A 25,970-nucleotide genomic window follows, 5' to 3' on the forward strand; every position below is an offset into this window, starting at 1 on the left:
TCCTTCACTTATGACGAAAATGTCAAATCTGGATTTGATTACCGTCATTTAGAACAAAACATTAAATAAAACCCTTTGAAAAAAATCTGAAAGTGACAGAATTCCATTATCTTCAATTAAATGTCTATAATCCATTGAGCTGGTTTAGCTCGTGCTGGTTTGCGGCGCCTTCCGTCCGTGAAACCAGGGTTCGACTCTGGGCTGCTCCCTGTTCCCTTCTCTACTTCTGTGCCGGTCCCAAGCCCGGTTGCTTTGAGAGGGTTGCGTCAGGAAGGGCATCCTGTGTAAAACATTGCCAAGTTTACCATGCGACTCTTCGCTGTGGCGACCCCTGATGGGAAAAGCCGAAAGTGACACACAAATGTCCATAAGCCATTAAATCCAGAACCAGACGTTTGTTATTATTTGTCAGGTTTTGAATAAGCTGGACCCAAAAGCAGACGGGGATCAGGTTAGAAGCTTATTGAACATAGAAATGTGGATGGTAGATCCGGTGAATTGGCAGACGGGGAGAAGGTCCAGAGTAGTTCTTTGATGGCCTCGAGGGGAAGAATCCAGAAGGATCTGGCGCGGCTTGGCTTGGCTCGGCTTGGATTGGCCTGAAGTGGCTTAGCTCGGCTTTGCTTGGCTTCAACCAGCAGAGATCGATGTAATCTTCCATAGAGAAGCAGACAAACCTGATGAAGGCTGTCTGATTAGATGTAGAACAGGATCTTCTGACCCGACCTGCAGGCAGGTGTGCGAGGGCGACGCCCACTCCTGACGAGTATTTTTTATACACTCATGAAAGTTATCGACTTCTCCAGCACAAGAAAACAAACCTGAACAAGCCGTAGGAGATCAGACTCTGTTACTTTCAAAATCGGAGGAAAAGCAACACGACCTTTGAACCTTTATCAGCTCATTTATGGTCATTTCCTGCCCCCCCTCCATGAAACCCAGAATTGTATGTTTTCTTTGACAAAGAGTGGGCTGCTTGATCGTGGAGATGTTCCCTTCCTGCCATCTCCTCCTCTTCTTGCAGACAAAAATCTACAACAAGATCATGCGCATGTGCACGTCCAACATGTCCATGGGAGAGCTGACTGTTGCCCAGATCTGCAACCTGGTTGCCATAGATACCAACCAGCTCATGTGGTTCTTCTTCCTCTGTCCTAACCTGTGGGCCATGCCGATACAGGTGAGCTTTTTTGCTTTTGAACCTCTTTTTTTCTTCTTCTCTGGAGGCTCCGCTGCAGAGATGTCAGTCTGCGCTGCGGCGCTTCAACCCGCCTCCTGCGGAAGCAGCATCTCAAAGGTCCACATGCAGTTCATCATTTTGAAACAGAAAGATCGGCTTAAAAACAACATTTTCCTTTTCCAATGAGAAATCCTCACAAGCAAGTCAAATGTGCTGAAATGCAACTTTTCATCCTGCAGAACTAAAGCTGCCACTGAGCTGCAGTGCAGCCGGAAAGCAAAGGCCTGGAAGGGTTGTTGTAGCTGATTAATATGGAGGCGTGCTGTAAACCAGCATGTTGGCGCCGTCAGACTTTCTGTGACTGCAGACGGAAGAGCTTGAGGTTTTCCAGAGCCGGCGGATGTTTTCCGAGCTTCCTTTGCTTTGTTTGGCTTTAGGCAGCGGCTTTTTCACCTGCAGCACCAGCATCCAGCCTCTGTCTGTCAGGAAGCAGCTCCGTTCCACTGTGGTTCTTCTTCTTTATTGTTTGAAGGACTTCCATGTTTACGTCTGCGCCGCGCACATCTCCATTACTCAGGCCGCGCATGTGTTGCCTCTCTAAGAGGAAATGTTCTTTACAAATATTGATGCAAACTTGGTCTTTCGGTGACTTGGCGGCTAAATGACTGCGGTTTTGTCACAGGAGCATCTTATCCTCTGATCAGCGTCAGTGTCGCCCTGGAGAGCAGAAAACGCCCCCCCCCCCCACCCCCCGACTCCAGGGTTTCCCCTTTTAGCGCCTCTGTTGATGAATCTGACAGAAGGAATCCTTTGGGGATTCGGATCCTCTGCTGAGCTCCGTGGCGGCATCAGGGCGGCGTGCAGCTGGAAATGGCAGAAGGAGGTCGTTTCTAAACGGGCCTTCGTCAGATGAGTACCTGGCAGAGGCTGGGTGGGGGTTGGGTTTTTAACACGGCTCAACCCCCCCGGGTAGAGAATAACCTGCTCTCCTATTACCCATCAGCCACCTTGGCTGGCACACATTATCCCGAGGCTGAAGGAGAGGAGATGAAATGTCACATCCATCTGATGTGTCCTTCCTAAAGCCGTGTGATTCCATTAAGGAAGGCTTGACAGGGGTGGGGGCCACAGACAGGTTCAAACGTGCTAGAGGGGTGGGGGGGTTGAGAGAAAGTCATTTCTCTGCTTTCCCAAACTGATTGGCAGCGAACTGCAGCGCCCGTTTGTTAACCTGCAGCTGCTCCCGTCCACCCGAAACGCCCTGCAGCTCCTGCATGTCTGCTCCTGGGGGGCGGGGGGCAGTCTGCAGAAAAATCCCACCCCGTCTGTCTGCAGATCATCGTGGGGGTGATCCTGCTCTACTACCTCCTGGGGGTCAGTGCCTTGATTGGAGCGAGCGTCATCGCCGTGTTGGCGCCGGTTCAGTACTTCGTGGCCACCAAGCTGTCCCACACGCAGAAGACCACCCTGGTGAGCAACCTCTGGGGTTTTGAACCTCTCACTGGTGGGACGAGCTGTGCCCCTTTGATCTGATGCTGGCCAAACGTCCTAAAGCGGTTGTGATTTCAGGAATACTCCGGCGAGCGGCTGAAGAAGACCAACGAGCTGCTGCGCGGCGTCAAGCTGCTGAAGCTGTACGCCTGGGAGAACATCTTCCGCGACAGCGTGGAGGAGACCAGAGGCAGAGAGCTCAGCAGCCTGAGGGCCTTTGCTATTTATACGTCCATATCCAGTACGAGAGCCGGGAGCTTTCATCCGCCTGGAAAAACACGAAAACACAGAGTTTTACCTCCATCACTTCCAGTAAACCATCAGACCAACAAGTGGAAAAAATCCTGGTTTGGTTTAAAAATGAGGCTTTGATGTCTTTAGTCCTTGTTGATTCATTTCTTATCTCTATTTGAAATCTTCTTTTAAAGAAACAGATAAAATAAACTCAACGTCTGCATTAACAAACCTTCATAACTGAAGTGGATTCCCTTCAGGAATGCAGTTTATGTCATCTGTGATCATAGAAAAATGTGAAGAAAATGATCCAAAAACCTGGAATTTTTCCATAAATTATCTATTTTTTATTGAGATTTTTTTAAATGTGTTTTTTAGGTTGAATTATTGATTTTTCCTCGTTGTATGTCTCAGTTTGCGTTTCTCCCGATGAATCCTGAACGCCTCACTTCCTGTTCTGTTTTCTGCCTGCAGTGTTCATGAATGCAGCCATTCCCATAGCGGCCGTGCTCACGGTGAGTCTCTGCATGCGTCTGCGCGTGTTTCATGGTCTGTGTGAAGGTCAGGGGGGTCACTGAGGGGGGGGGGGGGTCTATAAATCTACACGTCTTTTTAAGCAGGGAAGGATCAGAGAAGTCAGGGAGCAGCCATAAGTCATGTCAACAGACGGTTGTGCTTTGATTTGATGTGACCCCCCCCCCCCCCCCCCCCCGCGTGGGTTTTGGCTGTGTGGGGGGGGTGTCTGACCTTGAGCCGGTCAGACCCGTCACTGCAATGTTCTCAGACTAACCTGATCCCTCTGTGAACCTGCAGACGTTTGTGGTCCACGTCCACATTTCTGAGGACGGCGACCTGTCTCCAGCCGTGGCCTTCGCCTCCTTGTCCCTCTTCCACATCCTGGTCACGCCCCTCTTCCTCCTGTCCAGCGTGGTGCGCTCCACTGTCAAGGCGCTCGTTAGGTGAGGTCACCTCAGGAGTTTGTCTGTCATGTGACGAGAGCAGGACCTGGACCAGAGACAGAAGTCAGTGAAGCACCGGGCCTTCTCCTGACCTTCTCCTGACCTTCTCCTGACCTTTTCCTGACCTTTTCCTGACCTTCTCCTGACCTTCTCCTGCAGCAGATCCATCCGTTTTGGATCATGACAGCTTTACACCTCTGACCTTTTGGATTCTGACGTTAAACATGATTTATTTCCGCCGTGAGTGTCACAGGCCGTCGGCTGTGATTGGACCTGCTCGGTTCTGCTCAGGCCTGCTTATTGTGAGCGATATAATTGATGGAGACGCGTTTTCATCTGAGCAGCTGATAAAAAGCATGAAGGAGACTCTGGTGACGTTTAGAGGAAGAGCAGAAGCCTAAATATTCCTTCTCAGAGATGCGTCGTTTTAAGACGGGACACGTGTGAACGTTCTGAGATCCTCTGAGACGACTATTTCTGGATGGATTTGACACCATTTCCTGATCAAAGAACCAGAACAAATCTGTGGATCCAAGATCAGAAAGGATCTTTGAGAAGCTGCTCTGACAGAAACAAACCTTCTGATTAAGTGCAGCCTCTGCATCCTGCTGTTATTGTTTGATCCTCTATCAGTAATCTGATTGTCAGTCTGATTGTCAGATTGATCCAGCATTCATCTGCAGGGAGAGGAAATCATTGACCCGTCCTAGCTTTCGTCCATCAGGCCTGTCATCCGACCCGTCGTGTGTTTTTTTACGCCTGGTCTCCTTTTGGGTTTCAGTGTTCAGAAGCTCAGCGAGTTTTTCTCCTGTGATGAGATTGGAGATGAGCAGGAGCCCAGAGCCACGCTGACCTCTGGCTACAGCAACCACAACCAGAACAAGTACCATGCTGTGGTGAGGACGCACGTTTGAGCGCTCGCCTCCGTCCGCCTGCTTCTGCTTTACATGTCTCTCCTTCCACATCACTGTTCCTCCTCCCTGTGTTGGCTTTCATGCTCCCTCCTGTAGTCCTCCTCTGAAAGTCTCCCTTCGTCCTCCTTTCTGTCCCGCTGCCTCCAGCCCCTGAAGGTGGTGAACAGGAAACGCCCGGCGAGAGACGACTGGAACAACTTCAGCCCACGCGGGGACCAGGAGGCAGATGGAGTCTCCCAGGGCGTGGACCAGGACACCTGCATTAAGGTGACCCTGCAGAGGCTGCAGCTCATCCATCATTTTGTTTCGCATGACTTTGTGTGGTCCTTTTTTTCCTGATCTTTGCTGGGAAGCGGGCAGGAGGTTCTGCAGATTAGCTCCTGAAATGCAGCAGGATGCAGTAGGATGCATTAGGATGCAGCAGGATGGAGCAGAATGCAGTAGGATGCATTAGGATGCATTAGGGATGCAGCAGGATGCATTAGGATGCAGCAGGATGGAGCAGAATGCAGTAGGATGCATTAGGGATGCATTAGGATGCATTAGGATGCAGCAGGATGCACCAGGATGGATTAGGGATGCAGCAGGATGGAGTAGAATGCAGTAGGATGCATTAGGGATGCAGCAGGATGCATTAGGATGCAGCAGGATGGAGCAGAATGCAGCAGGATGGAGCAGAATGCAGTAGGATGCATTAGGGATGCAGCAGGATGCATTAGGATGCAGCAGGATGGAGCAGAATGCAGTAGGATGCATTAGGGATGCAGCAGGATGGAGCAGAATGCAGTAGGATGCATTAGGATGCATTAGGATGGAGCAGAATGCAGTAGGATGCATTAGGATGCATTAGGATGCAGCAGGATGCACCAGGATGCATTAGGGATGCAGCAGGATGGAGTAGAATGCAGTAGGATGCATTAGGGATGCAGTAGGATGCAGCAGAATGCACCAGGATGCATTAGGATGCAGCAGGATGCATTAGGATGCATTAGGGATGCAGCAGGATGCACCAGGATGCATTAGGGATGCAGCAGGATGGAGCAGAATGCAGTAGGATGCATTAGGGATGCATTAGGATGCAGCAGGATGCACCAGGATGCATTAGGGATGCAGCAGGATGCAGCAGGATGCACCAGGATGCATTAGGGATGCAGCAGGATGGAGCAGAATGCAGTAGGATGCATTAGGGATGCATTAGGATGCAGCAGGATGCACCAGGATGCATTAGGGATGCAGCAGGATGGAGCAGAATGCAGTAGGATGCATTAGGATGCATTAGGATGCAGCAGGATGGAGCAGAATGCAGCAGGATGGAGCAGAATGCAGTAGGATGCAGCAGGATGCACCAGGATGCATTAGGGATGCAGCAGGATGGAGTAGAATGCAGTAGGATGCATTAGGGATGCAGCAGGATGCATTAGGATGCAGCAGGATGGAGCAGAATGCAGTAGGATGCATTAGGGATGCATTAGGATGGAGCAGAATGCAGTAGGATGCATTAGGGATGCATTAGGATGCAGCAGGATGGAGCAGAATGCAGTAGGATGCATTAGGATGCATTAGGATGGAGCAGAATGCAGTAGGATGCATTAGGATGCATTAGGATGGAGCAGAATGTAGTAGGATGCATTAGGATGCATTAGGATGCAGCAGGATGGAGCAGAATGCAGTAGGATGCATTAGGATGCATTAGGGATGCAGCAGGATGCATTAGGATGCAGCAGGATGGAGCAGAATGCAGTAGGATGCATTAGGATGCATTAGGATGCAGCAGGATGGAGCAGAATGCAGTAGGATGCATTAGGATGCAGCAGGATGGAGCAGAATGCAGTAGGATGCATTAGGATGCATTAGGATGGAGCAGAATGCAGTAGGATGCATTAGGATGCAGCAGGATGGAGCAGAATGCAGTAGGATGCATTAGGATGCATTAGGATGCAGCAGGATGGAGCAGAATGCAGTAGGATGCATTAGGGATGCAGCAGGATGCATTAGGATGCAGCAGGATGGAGCAGAATGCAGTAGGATGCATTAGGGATGCATTAGGATGCAGCAGGATGGAGCAGAATGCAGTAGGATGCATTAGGATGCATTAGGATGGAGCAGAATGCAGTAGGATGCATTAGGATGCAGCAGGATGGAGCAGAATGCAGTAGGATGCATTAGGATGCATTAGGATGCAGCAGGATGGAGCAGAATGCAGTAGGATGCATTAGGGATGCAGCAGGATGCAGCAGAATGCACCAGGATGCATTAGGATGCAGCAGGATGCATTAGGATGCATTAGGGATGCAGCAGGATGCACCAGGATGCATTAGGGATGCAGCAGGATGGAGCAGAATGCAGTAGGATGCATTAGGGATGCATTAGGATGCAGCAGGATGCACCAAGATGCATTAGGGATGCAGCAGGATGCAGCAGGATGCACCAGGATGCATTAGGGATGCAGCAGGATGGAGCAGAATGCAGTAGGATGCATTAGGGATGCATTAGGATGCAGCAGGATGCACCAGGATGCATTAGGGATGCAGCAGGATGGAGCAGAATGCAGTAGGATGCATTAGGATGCATTAGGATGCAGCAGGATGGAGCAGAATGCAGCAGGATGGAGCAGAATGCAGTAGGATGCAGCAGGATGCACCAGGATGCATTAGGGATGCAGCAGGATGGAGTAGAATGCAGTAGGATGCATTAGGGATGCAGCAGGATGCATTAGGATGCAGCAGGATGGAGCAGAATGCAGTAGGATGCATTAGGGATGCATTAGGATGGAGCAGAATGCAGTAGGATGCATTAGGGATGCATTAGGATGCAGCAGGATGGAGCAGAATGCAGTAGGATGCATTAGGATGCATTAGGATGGAGCAGAATGCAGTAGGATGCATTAGGATGCATTAGGATGGAGCAGAATGTAGTAGGATGCATTAGGATGCATTAGGATGCAGCAGGATGGAGCAGAATGCAGTAGGATGCATTAGGATGCATTAGGGATGCAGCAGGATGCATTAGGATGCAGCAGGATGGAGCAGAATGCAGTAGGATGCATTAGGATGCATTAGGATGCAGCAGGATGGAGCAGAATGCAGTAGGATGCATTAGGATGCAGCAGGATGGAGCAGAATGCAGTAGGATGCATTAGGATGCATTAGGATGGAGCAGAATGCAGTAGGATGCATTAGGATGCAGCAGGATGGAGCAGAATGCAGTAGGATGCATTAGGATGCATTAGGATGCAGCAGGATGGAGCAGAATGCAGTAGGATGCATTAGGGATGCAGCAGGATGCATTAGGATGCAGCAGGATGGAGCAGAATGCAGTAGGATGCATTAGGGATGCATTAGGATGCAGCAGGATGGAGCAGAATGCAGTAGGATGCATTAGGATGCATTAGGATGGAGCAGAATGCAGTAGGATGCATTAGGATGCAGCAGGATGGAGCAGAATGCAGTAGGATGCATTAGGATGCATTAGGATGCATTAGGATGGAGCAGAATGCAGTAGGATGCATTAGGATGCATTAGGATGGAGCAGAATGCAGTAGGATGCATTAGGATGCATTAGGATGCATTAGGATGCAGCAGGATGCACCAGGATGCATTAGGATGGAGCAGAATGCAGTAGGATGCATTAGGATGCATTAGGATGCATTAGGATGCAGCAGGATGGAGCAGAATGCAGTAAGATGTTCCTGAATAAAAATCATGACATTTTAAGCACAAAACAAAATAGTCCCTGACTTTGACTCACATCTAAAGTTCACATCAGAGATGAAACTTCGATGAGTTCGTGTCTGAAGAGAAGCTGGTTTCTGATCTTCTGAGCTTTGTAGCCGTCGCATTTTCCCCTGCAGCTGTGGAGAGTTTCTGCTTGGATGATTTCCCATCAGCTCTGTTTCTGCAGATGTTGTTAATGAATGTGTGTCACAAAAAACAAGACGTGACCCCGCCCCCCTGCTTTCTGTCGTTAGATAACTGCTGGTTATTTCACCTGGACGGACGGACCTGCCACTCTATGCAATGTGGACATCAAGGTTCCCTTCGGTGAGTGCAGCAGAGTCAGAGATGTGTTTGTGTTTGTTGGATTCATTGTGCTGCTGCTGCCCCCCCGCACACACACAGGTAAGCTGACCATGATCGTGGGGCAGGTGGGCTGTGGAAAGTCCTCTCTGCTGCTGGCGGCTCTGGGGGAGATGCAGAGGGTGTCCGGGACGGTGATGTGGAACAGGTGGGTGTCCTGCTTTACTTCCTCTCTGTTGGAAATGTGCGTTTTTCCTCCACGCTCAGGTGTTTGAGCCCCTCTGCTCATGTGTGTGTTTGTCCCCCCTCCCCACCCTGTCTGCCCTGACCTGTGTCAAATCGTTTGTAATTGGTTTGGGGCGGGGTTATCTTTCTTTGTTCCTGTGCGGCTTCACTGCAGCAGCGTCACATGCTGCGCTGCAGATCCTTTCCTAGGATCCTTCCACGCAGTGGAAAGGCTGGGAATACTTTTTTTTTTTATTTTTTTTTATTTTTTTTTTTTTTATAACTTGTCCTGTCCAACAGCTAGGCAAACAGATGAGAGCTGAGGGCCTCTTGTGTTGGACATATTTTATTTTAACAAGAGGGGTTATTCATCTTCAGACAAACCAAAGGTATGTCGGAATAAACCCCTTTTGTAATTGAGGCCAAAATTTATTAATTTCAATCATGTTTGAAAATCTTTGGTGTTGGACCGGACGGAAAAGGAAAGAGGGGAAGAAGAGAGAGGGACGTTAGAGAGAGGGGGGGGTAGGAGGGTGATAATAGGAGGGGAAGGGGGGTAAGACCATGAAGCAGCATAGAGCAGACAGGTTTACTGGTTGTTTATCGTTACGGTACGGTTCAAATGTAGTACAAAAAGGGCGGGGCCTGTTCACACACACTCAAATATTATCAACACACCTGCTAGCCGCAAAAATGTCCACATGTCAACATGCACACAAAACAGATAGTGTTCACGAACGCATACCTATGCCTTAAACCAACTAGTGTGAAATCTTTCATTCATTCAATCATGCAAACTATTAGTGCAAAGGTGAGCTAACACCTGTGCTCAGGTGAGTGTTTATGTTCTTCTAAAATGGATGGTGGAATGTGAAAAGAAGGAGGAGGAGCGCCCAGCCACCCCCACACCCATACCCCCGCCGCAGCAGCAGCGGCAGCCGGAATTCCCCCAACGCCACACGGGAACAGGCAGGGAACAACCGCCCCCCGGGCGACCAAGACCGCCACCCAGGCCAGGGCCAGCCGGACCGCCGCGAGGCCCCCAGAGCCAGAGAGCAGGGAGGCGCAGAGGGAAAGAGAGCGCCTGGGAAGGCTGGGAATACTTTGATGACCGTGGGATTTTTCTGTTTTTCCTGTCAGGGTATTGAACATTTCAGAGAAATGATCTGACCCTTATTTGGAACTCTGATTGATTGGAATTCAGCAGCTGATTGCAGTGTCAGCTGTCTGCTCAGACGCCACTGAGCTGCAGCGTCTGCGCAGCCACCGCAACACAAGCACTGCTGTGCAAAGCCTTTTATTATTTCTTTTCACGAGCTGCTTCCTCAGTTACTCTTCCTCAGCTGTTTACTCTCTGATCTGCATTTGTCATCGTCTGCTTTGTTTCCACCAAAATGACACCAAACGCATCTGGGATGCATCTCCGCAAAGGCAGTCTGAACACGGCGACGCGTCACTGTGGATCCTCAGAAGACCTGGTGGAGCAGCCCATCAGGAAAGGCCGGGGGGGAGGGGGGCTTCCTTTTTCTGGATTGTTGACTGAAAGGCAGCTTTTACTGTGCAGCATCAGTGAAGCGAAAAGCCTGAAGATAAGAAAGTCTCCGGACAGGAGACCAGCAGGCAGCTTTCCCTCCGGACTCGATCAAAGTCCTCTGCAGCAGACGCTCTGCAGAGGAAACAGGCAGCTATGCTGCAGGAAATGCACGCTTCATATTTAACCACCCTTTACTGTTCATTTGATCATTTCTGTCCGTGAAGCTCAGAAACATTTCCTCTTCCTGCGGTTCTAAAACGACAGCGACATTTTTCATCAGGATTTAGAACTGTTGGGAAACAAAGACAGGTTGAAATCTGCTGTCAGCATCGCTGCAGCGATCCCCCGTCTCTCCCGGTGTTTCAGCCAGAGCCACTTCATCCACTTACGCTCAAATGCCTGAAAGGATGGCGGTGATGCAGAGGCAGCGGCGTCACGTGACAAAAGCTGATGAGACGGCACAATGGATCTGAGCGCGCTCCACTTTCTGCACCACGTTTGGCCTGGAAGCAACTAAACACAACAGGAGCCCAGGCTCTGCACGCCGTCAGGACGCCTCCCTCTCAGGGCCGATTCATGACCTCCTTCAGTTTGCAGCTGAATGAGCCGTAAAGCACTAACAAGCGCCGCCGGAGCAAACCATCGGTGCAGCTCTTCACAGAGCTGGACGCTCCTCCAGCAGGAGGTTCTCAGGAGATCTGCTCCAACAGAAACAGTAAAAATCCTCGGCAGTCGTGTCTGCAAACAGCTTCAAATATGAACATATGGAGCTATGCAGCCTACGTGCACATCCTGTGTGTGCAGATGGACCTTCACCTGCTCTGCATCAGCTTCTCCCCGCGACCTTCTTTAACTCAAAACGTTTTTCTTTAGTTTGTTTTCTCAAGAAGGTCCAAGCAAATAAACCAAAAAACATTATTCATCTCGTAATAGTTTAACCCTTTCATCTGTTTTTCTCTATGTTTATGTTTTATTTTCTGTCAACTAAAGGTTTTTATTGTTGGGTTGCATGGTGGTGTAGTGGTTCGCCCTCTCGCCTAACGGGTTGAAGGTTCAAATCCCAGCTGTGTCCTTTCTGTGTGGAGTTTGCATGTTCTCCTGGTTCACGTGTGGGTTTCCTCCAGCTTCCTCCTGCAGCCCAGAAACGTGCTTTAGAAGCTGTTTAGTAAATCTTCTCAGCTATCTGTCAGGTGTGAGAGCCAGTGGGTAAATCCCGCCTCCAGGTTACAGTAGCTGGGATAGGCTCCAGCAACTCTGTGACCGAACAGGAAGAAGCAGACTCATACCGTTTTTTCTGCTTGTCCCGTTAATGATTCCTCTTTAGAGCTCTGGTCCGTCTCTTCTGGGTTTTTAATCTTCTAGAGGTGATAATGGAAGATGTCAAAGTGTCTGTAGGGTCGGTACTTTGCTCATGGAGCTGCAGGAAAGCTGTTGGTAGCTCAGATGTGATGCTGAAGCCTCCATGTCTAGACGCAGAAATCTCAAAATACTCTGCAGCCTCTACTGAGCATGTGCAAAGCCATGTTCTGTTTCTCTATGGACTCATTCATGAAGTTAAATGTTTTTTTTCCAGCCTGCCGAGTCCTGAGTGTCATGGAGATGAAAGGTGAGACGTGAATCCACAGACACCCAGACCCACACATGTGACTCATGACAAGAGCTGAAGCGCTTCCTCTTCCTCACGTCATGTGAGGAAGACTCTGGACTGAGTCAGACCTGGCCTGGGGGGGGGGGGGGGGGGGTGATGTGAACCATCGGCTCACTAGAACATTCTGGCATTTACGGGTCGAACGCGGCGCTGAACTTTCAGAATTTTTCATTTTATGTCACTGCTTTGAATATTAATGATGAACATTGCCTTCAGCTTCTTTTTAACTTTATTTACATTTTAGGAAATGAAGGAATTCTTATTTTTACCTCAGAATTCCGTTTCTCAGCCGTGAATCTTTGTGACGGATGTGAACCTCTGATGTGGTTCTGCAGCAGCAGATTATTTTTATCTGAGCGTCTGTAACCTGAAGCTTTCAGCTCAGATGCCAAACCAAACATTTTGACCCTTTTGGTGTTCCGTAGTTTTACTGACGGAACATTTTCGCTTTGTTCTATTTACGGCTGGAACAGTTATTTTGTTCTCTGACGTTCCCACGTCTGACAGGGATGGAGTTACCGGTGTAAAACCACACGTCTACAGAACCTTCAGGCCAGCGTGCAGCTACAAAATAAAAGCAAACTTTCAAAATAAAAGCACGGATCAATTAAATGTTTTTATTCCTTCAGGGAAAATGTTGAGTGGAGCTAAAGAAGCTGAAAAAGACGTGGCATAAAAGGGTTTTGTTTCCCCTGATGGTTGGAGTTTCATGTGACACGCGTGGCCTGAGAAACACGCTAATGATATGTGGAAGATGTCCTGGTGAGGAGCGCCGTGACCCGTTTGTGTGGCCTCTGGACCGTACAGTCTGTCTCAGTGTACAGTTACCGAGGCCACACATGCCAAGGATGAGCGGGACTCCAGCCCCCCCACCCCTCACCCCCCTGCCCTGACCGTCAGCTGGTTAGAGGGCAGCGTGATGCTGAGGAGCGACCCAAGAGCCAGTGTTATTTTTAGGATGGGGGGGGGGTCTGTTTTTCTGTTGCTTGTGCTTCTGGCGTGACGTGTTCTTTTCCCCGCAGCCCCACCCCCGACAGAGATGCGGCAGGTGACGGGACTGTCAGGTGAGTTCAGGCATGGCCGTCTCCATGGAGACGCATCACCTCTGACCCCCTGCTGAGCGCACAAACATCCACACGTCGTCTCCCGGCTCCATCTGTTGTCTGTGGTTTAACCCCCCCGCAGGAAGAGGGGGCCGGTGGCCTACGCTTCCCAGAAGCCCTGGCTGCTGAACGCCACCATCGTGGAGAACGTGACCTTTGAGATGCCCATGATAAAGTCCAGGTACGCAAAGTTTTCAAGTGAACCAAACTTCCTGTTGTTCCAAAACAAACAAAGCAAAGAAATTCATTTAAAAATGCAAAGGAGCCGTTTGGTTTTCAGGAAAACAACTGTGTTCAGTTTTTGATTGGTTAGAATCAATAGTTTGTTTTATGAACACATTTCTGTCTCCAGTCTTTGGAGGATTTTTGCTCCAAATTTTCTGTTTAGACACAAAACAACATTTGGAGTCATTTCAGGTGAAAAGTCGTTTGATTTAGTTCTTATTGTTCATTAAAACCTTTTCTTTCATTTGAATCTTTTTTGTGTTTTTGGCTGCTTCCTAAAACAAACAAACAAAAAAAACACATTTGACTTAACCCTTGTGCTATCCTATGGGGTCCAGATGACCCCCCCCCCCCCCCCCCCCCCTTCCATTGACGTGTTCTCCCTACCATGACAAAGGTGGATAAAGGTGGAAAGATTTCATGTAATCTATGGACACCAGTGAAGATAACAAATCATTGAAGAAAAAAGGTTCAGAGCACTGTCTAGTGGGTCTAGATGACCCAACTCCCAATGTTAAAGTGCCTAGGATAGAACAAGGGTTACAAGTTGTTGTTTTCTCCAGAGGCAAATCTGATTTTCTTCTGCTGACGTCACTTCATTTAATGAAAGTAAAAAATCCAGAGGACTTTTGATGATAGTAGGAAGTTAAACCAGAATGCCAGGATTTGTTTATTTGTGGGTCTGTTTGTTTGTTTGTTTGTTTTCTTCATGTTTGAGATTGCTGCTTTGTAACTGAATCCTTTTAAAGTGTTAATAAATAAAAAAGGGTGAAATCTTCAAAACGAGGAAGACTCTGCAGAGAAAATCCTCGTTAAATTTCAACCTAATAAACGTGAATGATGGAAAATGGAACCAGAACAAATGTTGATGTGGACGCAGGTCTGTGGACCTACAGCTGATCTGGGGGGTTTTCCAGGAAGCAGGTTTAAACTAGCCTGACTACCAGATTAAGATCAAATGATCCTTTTATCATGTGTGCTTTTATTTTGTAGAGCTGCAGAGCACAGCAGCTTTTAGGTCACCTGGACACCGTTTTTGTAGCTGAAGGCGTCCACTCTGTCCCCTTAACCCCTTTTCCCAAACTTTTCCTGCGATGGAACCGTCCTGGCCGTGTTGGCAGCGTGCGGCGCTGTAACGGCGCGCGTGGCGGTCGACCATCAGTGATCTCCACCTGCTTGTGTCTGCAGGTACAACGCTGTGATCGAGGCCTGCTCCCTGCAGCCCGACATCGACATCCTTCCACAGGGGGACCAGACGGAGGTCGGGGAGCGGGTCAGTGTCACACTGCATGAAGCCGGGTGTCCCGGGCCGTCCCGGGCCGTCCCGGGCCGTGCTGGCGTCTTCCTGATGGTTTCCTCGTGTCTCTGCTGCAGGGCATCATCCTGTCAGGAGGACAGAAGCAGAGGATCAGCGTGGCCAGAGCGCTGTACCAGCAGACCAACGTGGTGTTTCTGGTAACTCATCCTTCATGTTTGCAGGATTATGATGACGCTAAAGTGTCACTTTATGTCTTTACGTGAAGAATCAATGCTCTTTAATGTACACAACCTGGTGGGGTTTGCTTCACAATAAAAGACAGGAATTCCTTCAAAAGAAAACAAACACATTTTCAGGAAGTGTTTCCCAGAATCCCTTTGGATATTTTCCGGAGAGAAAACTACAAATCCACTGAAGCCATGCAAAGACGCATAGACTTCATGTCAACAGGACATTTTTAATGTAAACTTTTTTTTTTCATTTTGGCTTTCAGTGAAATTCAGTGGATTCATGAGGAAATAAAATCAAATAAACTGCTTTGTAAAATTTCATTTTTTCATTTTCGTTAAAATATTTGTAAAAACTCTAAAACATTATATAAATGTTAAATACATTTTAAAGCAAATGTCATTTGTGAATTGAAATGTCATCATTTCCTTTTCCTTTTCTTTGAATATCTAATGATGTATTTCAGATTTACATTAGATACATTGATCCAGAGATGCTGCAGAAAAAGGATGTTTTTCTCTAAATAAAATGTTTTTAGTGTTTTCTGGTGAATACGGATGAATATTTCTTTCTTCCAGGATGACCCGTTTTCTGCTCTGGACATCCACCTGAGTGACCATCTGATGCAGGACGGCATCCTGAAGATGCTCAGGGAGGAGAAGAGGACGGTGGTGCTGGTCACACACAAACTGCAGTACCTGCCGCATGCAGACTGGGTGAGACTCGGATGGACGCTGCGGCTGCGGCTGCAGCTGCGGCTGCGGAGCCTCTCGACGCAGTCCTGCATTCTCTCACCTTCGTTTTATGTGGCAGATTATCGCCATGAAAGAGGGAACCATCCAGACGGAGGGGACTCTGAAGGACATCCAGAAGTCTGAACCCGAGCTCTTCGAGCAGTGGAAGACGCTGATGCACAGGCAGGACCAGGAGTTTCAGACGGTGAGACCAGCTTCCTGAGACGTTTGGGACGGTCCCGCTCTGCCGCAGACTCACATCACCTGAGGGTTTGTTTTTCAGGAGACCGTGACGGAGACCATGACGGATCTGGAGAGGAAAAACCTGCGGAGGGCCATGTACTCCAGAGAGGCTGCCAAGACGGAGGAAGACGAGGAAGGTGAGTGAGGAAGAGGCCGGTGGAGCATCTGCTGACCTGAGCAGCGGCTCCACGGCGGTGCTTCCTTTCTTTAAACTCTCCCGGCTGCCCTCTTGATCTGTTGTGTCGTCTCTCTCGTGTTGCCGGCTCTTTGGGGTGGAGTTGTGCGACGACAGGTGCCATCCAACAGGTGTGGTCAGAACGCACGCTATAAAAGAGACCAACGCTGAAGAAAAACGTAGACGTGAGAGCCTCCATCACAGACTCTCCTCGTTTAGACTCCTCCTCCTCATTTAGACGCCTCCTCCTCGTTTAGGCGCCTCCTCCTCGTTTAACGCCTCCTCCTCGTTTAGACTCCTCCTCCTCGTTTAGACGCCTCCTCCTCGTTTAGACTCCTCCTCCTTATTTAGACGCCTCCTCCTCGTTTAGGCGCCTCCTCCTTGTTTAGGCGCCTCCTCCTCGTTTAGACGCCTCCTCCTCTAAAGACTCCTCCTCCTCATTTAGACGCCTCCTCCTCGTTTAGGCGCCTCCTCCTCGTTTAGACGCCTCCTCCTCGTTTAGGCGCCTCCTCCTCGTTTAGGCGCCTCCTCCTCGTTTAGACTCCTCCTCCTCGTTTAGGCACCTCCTCGTTTTGACTCCTCCTCCTCATTTAGACGCCTCCTCCTCGTTTAGGCACCTCCTCCTCGTTTAGACTCCTCCTCCTCATTTAGACGCCTCCTCCTCGTTTAGGCGCCTCCTCTTTTAGATGCCTCATGGTTTAGATGCCTCCTAATTTAGACGCCTCCTTGTCGTTTATGTGCCTACTCGTTTAGACGCCTCCTCCTCGTTAAACGCCTCCTCCTCGTTTAAGGCCTCCTCCTCGTTTAGACGCCTCCTCCTCGTTTAGACGCCTCATCCTCTTTTAGAAGCCTCCTCCTTGTTTGGACACCTCCTCCTCGTTTAGGCGCCTCCTCTTTTAGATACCTCCTCCTCGTTTAGACGCCTCCTCCTCGTTTACACTCCTCCTCGTTAAGAATCCTCCTCCTCGTTTGGACGCCTCCTCGTGTAGACGCCTTCTCCTCGTTTATACTCCTCCTCCTCGTTAAGACGCCTCCTCCTCGTTAAACGCCTCCTCCTCGTTAAACGCCTCCTCCTCGTTTAGGCGCCTCCTCCTCGTTTAGACTCCTCCTCCTCATTTAGACGCCTCCTCCTCGTTAAGGCGCCTCCTCCTCGTTTAGACTCCTCCTCCTCATTTAGACGCCTCCTCCTCGTTTAGGCGCCTCCTCCTCGTTTAGACTCCTCCTCCTCGTTTAGGCGCCTCCTCCTCGTTTAGACGCCTCCTCCTCGTTTAGGCGCCTCCTCCTCATTTAGGCGCCTCCTCCTCGTTTAGGCGCCTCCTCCTCGTTTAGACTCCTCCTCCTCGTTTAGGCACCTCCTCGTTTAGACTCCTCTTCCTCATTTAATTGCCTCCTCCTCGCTTAGACTCCTCCTCCTCGTTTAGGCGCCTCCTCCTTGTTTAGACTCCTCCTCCTCATTTAGACGCCTCCTCCTCGTTTAGGCGCCTCCTCCTCGTTTAGACGCCTCCTCCTCGTTTAGGCGCCTCCTCCTCGTTTAGGCGCCTCCTCCTCGTTTAGACTCCTCCTCCTTGTTTAGGCACCTCCTCGTTTAGACTCCTCCTCCTCATTTAGACGCCTCCTCCTCGTTTAGGCGCCTCCTCCTCGTTTAGACTCCTCCTCCTCATTTAGACGCCTCCACCTCGTTTAGGCGCCTCCTCTTTTAGATGCCTCATGGTTTAGATGCCTCCTAATTTAGACGCCTCCTTGTCGTTTATGCGCCTCCTCCTCGTTTACACTCCTCTTCGTTAAGAATCCTCCTCCTCGTTTGGACGCCTCCTCGTGTAGACGCCTTCTCCTCGTTTAAACGCCTCCTCCTCGTTTAGACGCCTCCTCCTCGTTTAGACGCCTCCTCTTTGGTAAGTGTCCTCCTCCTCGTTTGGACGCCTCCTCGTTTAGACTCCTCCACCTCGTTTAGACGCCTCTTCCTCGTTTAGACGCCTCCTCCTTGTTTATACTCCTCCTCCTCGTTAAGACGCCTCCTCCTCGTTAAACGCCTCCTCCTCGTTAAACGCCTCCTCCTCGTTAAACGCCTCCTCCTCGTTTAGACGCCTCCTCCTCGTTTAGACGCCTCATCCTCTTTTAGACGCCTCCTCCTCGTTTGGACACCTCCTCCTCGTTTAGGCGCCTACTCTTTTAGATACCTCCTCCTCGTTTAGACGCCTCCTCCTCGTTTACACTCCTCCTCGTTAAGAATCCTCCTCCTCGTTTGGACGCCTCCTCTTGTAGACGCCTTCTCCTCGTTTAGACGCCTCCTCCTCGTTTAGACGCCTCCTCCTCGTTTATACTCCTCCTCCCCGTTAAGACGCCTCCTCCTCGTTAAACGCCTCCTCCTCGTTAAACGCCTCCTCCTCGTTTAGGCGCCTCCTCCTCGTTTAGACTCCTCCTCCTCATTTAGACGCCTCCTCCTCGTTTAGGCGCCTCCTCCTCGTTTAGACTCCTCCTCCTCGTTTAGGCGCCTCCTCCTCGTTTAGACTCCTCCTCCTCATTTAGACGCCTCCTCCTCTTTTAGGCGCCTCCTCCTCGTTAAGACGCCTCCTCCTCATTTAGGCGCCTCCTCCTCCTTTAGGCGCCTCCTCCTCGTTTAGACTCCTCCTCCTCGTTTAGACTCCTCCTCCTCATTTAGACGCCTCCTCCTCGTTTAGGCGCCTCCTCCTCGTTTGGACGCCTCCTCCTCATTTAGACGCCTCAACCTCGTTTAGGCGCCTTCTCTTTTAGATCCCTCATGGTTTAGATGCCTCCTAATTTAGACGCCTCCTTGTCGTTTATGCGCCTCCTCGTTTAGACGCCTCCTCCTCGTTTAGACGCCTCATCTTCTTTTAGAAGCCTCTTCCTCGTTTGGACACCTCCTCCTCGTTTAGGCGCCTCCTCTTTTAGATACCTCCTCCTCGTTTAGACGCCTCCTCCTCGTTAAGAATCCTCCTCCTCGTTTAGACGCCTCCTCTTTGGTAAGTGTCCTCCTCCTCGTTTGGACGCCTCCTCGTTTAGACTCCTCCTCCTCGTTTAGACGCCTCTTCCTCGTTTAGACGCCTCCTCCTTGTTTATTCTCCTCCTCCTCGTTAAGACGCCTCCTCCTCGTTAAACGCCTCCTCCTCGTTTAGACGCCTCCTCCTCGTTTAGTTGCCACATCCTCTTTTAGACGCCTCCTCCTCGTTTAGACACCTCCTCCTCGTTTAGGCGCCTCCTCTTTTAGATACCTCCTCCTCGTTTAGACACCTCCTCGTTTACACTCCTCCTCGTTAAGAATCCTCCTCCTCCTTTGGACGCCTCCTCGTGTAGACGCCTTCTCCTCGTTTAGATGCCTCCTCCTCGTTTAGACGCCTCCTCCTCGTTTAGACGCCTCCTCCTCGTCTAGACGCCTCCTCTTTGGTAAGTGTCCTCATCCTCGTTTGGACGCCTCCTCGTTTAGACTCCTCCTCCTCGTTTAGACGCCTCTTCCTCGTTTAGACGCCTCCTCCTTGTTTATACTCCTCCTCCTCGTTAAGACGCCTCCTCCTCGTTTAGACGCCACCTCGTTTAGACTCCTCCTTCTCGTTTGGACGCCTCCTCGTTTAGACTCCTCCTCCTCGTTTAGACACCTCCTCCTCGTTTAGGTGCCTCCTCTTTTAGATACCTCCTCGACGTTTAGACGCCTCCTCCTCGTTTACACTCCTCCTCCTCGTTAAGAATCTTCCTCCTCGTTTGGACACCTCCTCGTGTAGACGCCTTCTCCTCGTTTAGACGCCTCCTTCTCGTTTAGACGCCTCCTCCTCGTTTAGACGCCTCCTCTTCGTTTAGACGTCTCTTCCTAGTTTAGACGCCTCCTCTTTGGTTAGAGTCTTCCTCCTCGTTTGGACGCCTCCTCGTTTAGAAGCCTCCTCCTCGTTTAGACGCCTCCTCCTCCTTGTTTATACTCCTCCTCCTCGTTAAGATGCCTCCTCCTCGTTTGGACGCCTCCTCCTCGTTTAGACGCCTCCTCCTCGTTTAGACGCCTTCTCCTCGTTTAGACGCCTCCTCCTCGTTTAGACGCCTCCTCCTCGTTTAGACGCCTCCTCCTCGTTTAGACGTCTCCTCCTCGTTTAGACTCCTCCTCTTTGGTTAGAGTCCTCCTCCTCGTTTGGACGCCTCCTCGTTTAGAATCCTCCTCCTCGTTTAGACGCCTCTTCCTCGTTTAGACACCTCCTCCTTGTTTATACTCCTCCTCCTCGTTAAGACGCCTCCTCCTCGTTTAGACGCCACTTCGTTTAGACTCCTCCTTCTCGTTTGGACGCCTCCTCGTTTAGACTCCTCCTCCTCGTTTACACTCCTCCTCCTCGTTAAGAATCTTCCTCCTCGTTTGGACGCCTCCTCGTGTAGACGCCTTCTCCTCGTTTAGACGTCTCCTCCTCGTTTAGACGCCTCCTCCTCGTTTAGACGCCTCCTCCTCGTTTAGACGTCTCCTCCTCGTTTAGACGCCTCCTCTTTGGTTAGAGTCCTCCTCCTCGTTTGGACGCCTCCTCGTTTAGAAGCCTCCTCCTCGTTTAGACGCCTCCTCCTTGTTTATACTCCTCCTCCTCGTTAAGATGCCTCTTCCTCGTTTGGACAACTCCTCGTTTAGAATCCTCCTCCTCGTTAAGACGCCTCTTCCTCGTTTAGACACCTCCTCCTTGTTTATACTCCTCCTCCTCGTTTAGACGCTTCCTCCTCGTTTAGACGCCTCTTTGTTTAGACCCCTCCTCCTCCTTTAGATGCCTCCTCCTCGTTTAGTTGCCTCCTCCTCGTTTAGTCGCCTTCTCCTCGTTTAGACTCCACCTCCTCGTTTAGACGCCTCCCCTCCTTTAGACCCCCTCCTCCTCGTTTGGACCCCCCCCCTCGTTTAGGCGCCTCCTCTTTTAGATGCCTCCTCCTCGTTTAGGCGCCTCCTCTTTTAGATGGCCCCTCCTCGTTTAGACGCCTCCTCCTCGTTTAGATTCCTCCTTCTCGTTAAGACTCCTCCTCCTCGTTTAGACGCCTCCTCCTCGTCTAGATGCCTCCTCATCGTTTAGACGCCTTCTCCTCGTTTAGGCGCCTCCTCCTCCTCGTTTAGACGCCTCCTCTTCGTTTAGACACCTTCTCCTCGTTTAGAAGCCTCCTCCTCGTTTAGACTCCTCCTCCTCGTTTAGACGCCTCATCCTCTTTTAGACGCCTCCTCCTCCTTTGGACACCTCCTCCTCGTTTAGGCGCCTCCTCTTTTAGATACCTCCTCCACGTTTAGACGCCTCCTCCTCGTTTACACTCCTCCTCCTCGATAAGAATCTTCCTCCTCGTTTGGACGCCTCCTCGTGTAGACGCCTTCTCCTCGTTTAGACGCCTCCTCCTCGTTTCGACGCCTCCTCCTCGTTTAGACGCCTCCTCCTCGTTTAGACGCCTCCTCCACGTTTAGACGCCTCCTCCACGTTTAGACGTCTCCTCCTCGTTTAGACGCCTCCTCTTTGGTTAGAGTCCTCCTCCTCGTTTGGAAGCCTCCTCCTCGTTAAGATGCCTCCTCCTCGTTTAGACGCCTCCTCTTTGGTTAGAGTCCTCCTCCTCGTTTGGACGCCTCCTCGTTTAGACTCGTCCTCCTCGTTTAAACGCCTCTTCCTCGTTTAGACGCCTCCTCTTGTTTATACTCCTCCTCCTCGTTAAGATGCCTCCTCCTCGTTTAGACCCTTCCTCCTCGTTTAGACGCCTCCTCTTTGGTTAGAGTCCTCCTCCTTGTTTGGACGCCTCCTCTTTTAGACTCCTCCTCCACGTTTAGACGCCTCTTCCTCGTTTAGACGCCTCCTCCTTATTTACACTCCTCCTCATCGTTTAGACGCTTCCTCCTCGTTTAGACGCCTCCTCTTCTTTTAGACCCTTCCTCCTCGTTTGGACACCCCCCCTCGTTTAGGCGCCTCCTCTTTTAGATGCCTCCTCCTCGTTTAGGCGCCTCCTCTTTTAGATGGCCCCTCCTCGTTTAGACGCCTCCTCCTCGTTTAGACTCCTCCTCCTCGTTAAGACTCCTCCTCCTCGTTTAGACGCCTCCTCCTCGTTTATACGCCTTCTCCTCGTTTAGACTCCTCCTCCTCGTTTAGATGCCTCCTCCTCGTTTTGACGCCTCCTCCTCGTTTGGACGCCTCCTCCTGTCCCCTGAACAGCAGCATCTCGACCTTCACATCCTCTTCTGCTTCGCTCTGCCTCCATCATGGCTGATCCTCCCAGATGCCTTCAGCCTCACTTTCTGCGTGAAGCGTTTAGTCTTTGACATCACTCCTGAGGTCAGAGGTCATTCTCTAAAGCGCCCCTACCGTCATTAGCATCTGCCTGCATTTGGTAACCCGTAGCTTCCTCCCTCTGGGATCCGTCCTTTGATGGAACGTCATGTTTGCAGCCTTCTCCAGAGTTGGAGGTCAGGCAGCTGAGGAAGAAGAGCTGTAGAGGTGAAGAGGAAGAGAAGGAGGAGAAAAAAGTTTCTGACAGAATTAAAAACTAATTTATTGAAAATAACAATTTAAATAAAAGGGACTGTTCAGCTGGTCAAAAGTTTCAGATCTTTGAAAGACAGGATTAGTAAAAGGATTTTCCTGTCAGGTGTCTTCATGGCAAACGCCAAAACCCCCCAGTTTGTTTGACCGACAGGACTGTTGAGCTCACAGGAAACTGATCATAATGTTTCCCATTTTTTATTGTTGCTGTTTTAATTGTGATCTTTTTGGTGTTGAGTGACATTTTATTGTGATTTGCACTTCAGGGCCACCGTAGTTTTATTCAAATGAAACCTTTGCTCAGGATAAAGAAGAGCAACGACCTAAAAAGAAACACAGAAAAGAAGAAATTCATCCTAACATTAAAAAAATCTGTCAGTGAAATATTTTTCTGATCTGAAAAGTAATAATTTGATGAAGGTTTTTGATCAATAATAGATCCCAAGTTCCCAGTTTTTACGGAGTGGAAGAAGCGGGTTCATCCTGACGCACAGAGATTCCTTCTTTCTTGTTGGCAGAGGAATCTATGGAGAGCGAGGACGACGACAACCTGTCCCAGGTGATGCGTCAGCGCGCCACCATCCCCTGGCGCTCCTGCGGCGCCTACCTGTCCTCTGCCGGGCCGCTGCTGCTGTCACTGCTGCTGCTCTCCCAGCTGCTCAAGCACTCGCTCATGGTCGCCATCGACTACTGGCTGGCCCGCTGGACCTCCCACGTCATCTCGGCCAAGGCGGACGGCTCGCCTCGCAACTGCTCTGCTGCCACTCAGGTGAGCGGCTGAATAATTGTCTGCGGATGGGTCTGATGACCCACTGATGACCTCCACCCGAGGCGCTGCTGGTCATCAGTAAGAGAGCTGCTTCACCTTAAAGCATTTAGAGAACATGAAAGAAGCTGTGGTGAAGGAGGTTCTTCAGATCGTCTTAATGTCTTTACATGAATGTAAAGCTCAGAAATGTGGTTATTTAATGGAGCTATTTGGGAAAATATTCATCTGAATGGAAGATCCCGCCCCAACATGTGTGTTTGTGTGTCATTGTGTTCATGAATTGTTTGTTCAATGTTCATATTTTGGTGTATTTGAACAAAGAAAAGTGTCAAACATAAAGTCTGGATCTGCTGGGCGGAGCTCCGTCCACAGTGCCCCCGCTGCAGATTCAGACATTTAGGTTGTGTCTGAATTCCCCCCCCTAACCCCTAACTACTGAAAAACTATACAGTGCAGGACAATGTAGAGCCCTGAAATTTAAAAGCAATTCAGACGCCACGCTCACTACTTTTATTTGTTAACGGCGAATAGGACGTCATTGATTTCATGAAGATAAAATTGAATTAATATGAGCGTTTTAGGATGATTATTAATGAATCCACTGTCTTCTGAAGATAAAAACATGAACGGTTTATTAAAAAAATACATTTAGACACAATTCTTTGGCAAAAATTGTTCAGACGCAATGCATTGTGGTCGATATTCCCCGATCTAGTGAGCATCAACGCACACTGATTTCTCGCAGAGACTTCTAGGAACTTTCTAGGACTCTGGATTTTGGAATTGTAGATTCAGACAGACTAGAAAATGGGGAACACGTTATAAAGTGGACTATGTAGTGAGCAGGGAAGGAATTTGGACACAAGCTTAGACTGTGGTTAGGATCTGGGTCGAGTTTCTCTGCTGCTGCTGCGTCTGCGTCTGCTGGTGCTGCGTCTGCAGCTGCTGCTGCGTCTGCAGCTGCTGCTGCTGCTGCGTCTGCAGCTGCGCGGTCCTCGGGTTTGTGTTTTCATGAAATCTGACCCTAAAGGTGTCCTCGGCTCCGTCTGGGACGTCCCTCTGAGGCGCCGTGACGGTCCTCAGGTTCAGCTGCGGCTCTCCAGTGTCACGTAGCAGCTTCCCCTCTTACATCACCATGGCAACCCGTGATGGAAACAGAAGCCGCTCTAAACAGAATCAGCTTACAGGAAGAGAGATGAAGACGTTGTGAAGAATTCGTCCACCGTCTCCTCCAGGAACTCCTTCCAGAATCTGGTCTTGCACACACAGCTCCGCCGGTAGAGGATGCTGGTTTTCATAAATGGGTTTGAGTCTCTCTGAGTTCAGACTCTGATATGTTGAAATGTTTTCTAAACGTGTAGAAAAGCCTGGCAGGAAAACACGGATCAGTGTCGGACGTCGGTTGAGCGACACAAGCTGCAGATGAAACTTGTTGGATACCAGCAGATTACTGGATTCACTGGATTACATGAATTTGTAGTGTAATGTGTTCTGAGGGGTGACAGTGGGAGGAAAACGCCCCCTAAATGTTGAGAGGGGGGGGGGGTTATAGGTGTCTACTGTCATCGGCTCAGAGAAGACAGGAAACGAGGTGAACATCTGTCAACCATCGCATCTCCTCATGTTTCCGTGGTTCTGATGCTTCCGTCTCCCGTGTTCTCCGTGCGTCTCTGCTGCAGCGGCCGCCGCCGTGTTTGGGTTAATCAGGTGTCTGTGCAGAGCAGACGTGCAGGAATCCGCAGGCGGAGCTTCGTGTCCACGGAGGTTATATTTGGAAGGAGAGCCTCGTCATTCGCGCCCGCAGGTCACAGCAGCTGCTGGCAGCGGAACGCCGCTGCTCATGGCGGCAGGGCGCGCTCGTGCACAGGCAGGTCAGATGAAGGGCTCAGACAGTCGGTCTGACCACGCACGTGCACATAAACACGTGCACAGCTGAGTGCACGTGAAAAGGTGTTTGAATTCCAAGCACGTCCTGCTTGGCAGAAGTCCTGAGGCTCTAAGCCTCGTTCTCTGAGCTCTGGACGGATCCACACTGGAACCTCATGAGTCCTGCTCATGGATCAGACATGATTGGATCAGACTGGATCAGATCAGACCGGATCAGATCAGACTGGATCTCCACACAATGTTGAAGAAAAGCTGACAGGATTGAGGGAAATCTGGGATCATTTCTGATCTCATTTGAGATCCAGAAACTGATTCTTTTATTTGAAGTTTTTTAAATTCAGTTGTTTTTCTCCTGCAGACTTTTTGGTAATGTGTTCTGGGTTTCCGGGTCAGAACCGTCTGCTCTGTGGGTCTGTTGTTGTTGGAATCTGTTGACGATCTACTCGGCCGTCTCATTTTCCTAAAGAGGTTTGTGTCGCTGCTGCTGACTTGGACCAACAGATGATTTGAGAAAAATATGATGAAACCAAATTTGGTAATCATGAAAATAAAGATTCAAACATGGATCCTAACTGAAGTTACAATGAAATGAAGCCTGAGACGTAAAACGTTGGTGTTTTAGTTTCACAGGTTTATTTTCATGATGCAGTTGAATTATTTCCACTGAAGTAAAC

The 25,970-nt window shown here is 49.9% G+C and overlaps 1 protein-coding gene across 6 annotated transcripts in view; it reads left to right on the forward strand.

Annotated features, from left to right (window-relative positions):
- abcc8 (ATP-binding cassette, sub-family C (CFTR/MRP), member 8) overlaps positions 1-25,970 on the forward strand; it is a 52,214-nt gene that overhangs the window by 19,956 nt on the left and 6,288 nt on the right. For 2 of the 6 annotated variants that reach the window (XM_023956135.2, XM_078949108.1), the window contains exons 9-25: positions 1,025-1,180; positions 2,516-2,650; positions 2,750-2,912; positions 3,380-3,420; positions 3,719-3,864; positions 4,646-4,760; positions 4,875-5,045; positions 8,746-9,002; positions 12,127-12,159; positions 13,224-13,265; positions 13,387-13,485; positions 14,718-14,802; positions 14,904-14,984; positions 15,594-15,731; positions 15,829-15,954; positions 16,033-16,129; positions 23,159-23,409. In XM_023956135.2, coding sequence (XP_023811903.1) covers positions 1,025-1,180; positions 2,516-2,650; positions 2,750-2,912; positions 3,380-3,420; positions 3,719-3,864; positions 4,646-4,760; positions 4,875-5,045; positions 8,746-9,002; positions 12,127-12,159; positions 13,224-13,265; positions 13,387-13,485; positions 14,718-14,802; positions 14,904-14,984; positions 15,594-15,731; positions 15,829-15,954; positions 16,033-16,129; positions 23,159-23,409 — 2,136 coding nt within the window. The remainder of the gene's footprint in view (positions 1-1,024; positions 1,181-2,515; positions 2,651-2,749; positions 2,913-3,379; positions 3,421-3,718; positions 3,865-4,645; positions 4,761-4,874; positions 5,046-8,745; positions 9,003-12,126; positions 12,160-13,223; positions 13,266-13,386; positions 13,486-14,717; positions 14,803-14,903; positions 14,985-15,593; positions 15,732-15,828; positions 15,955-16,032; positions 16,130-23,158; positions 23,410-25,970) is intronic. The other 4 variants (XM_023956136.2, XM_078949107.1, XM_023956138.2 and 1 more) reach the window with 3 other exon arrangements.

Source organism: Oryzias latipes, chromosome 6 (assembly GCF_053564925.1).
Source record: "Oryzias latipes strain Hd-rR chromosome 6, Olatipes_Hd-rR_3.1".
NCBI lineage: Eukaryota > Metazoa > Chordata > Actinopteri > Beloniformes > Adrianichthyidae > Oryzias > Oryzias latipes.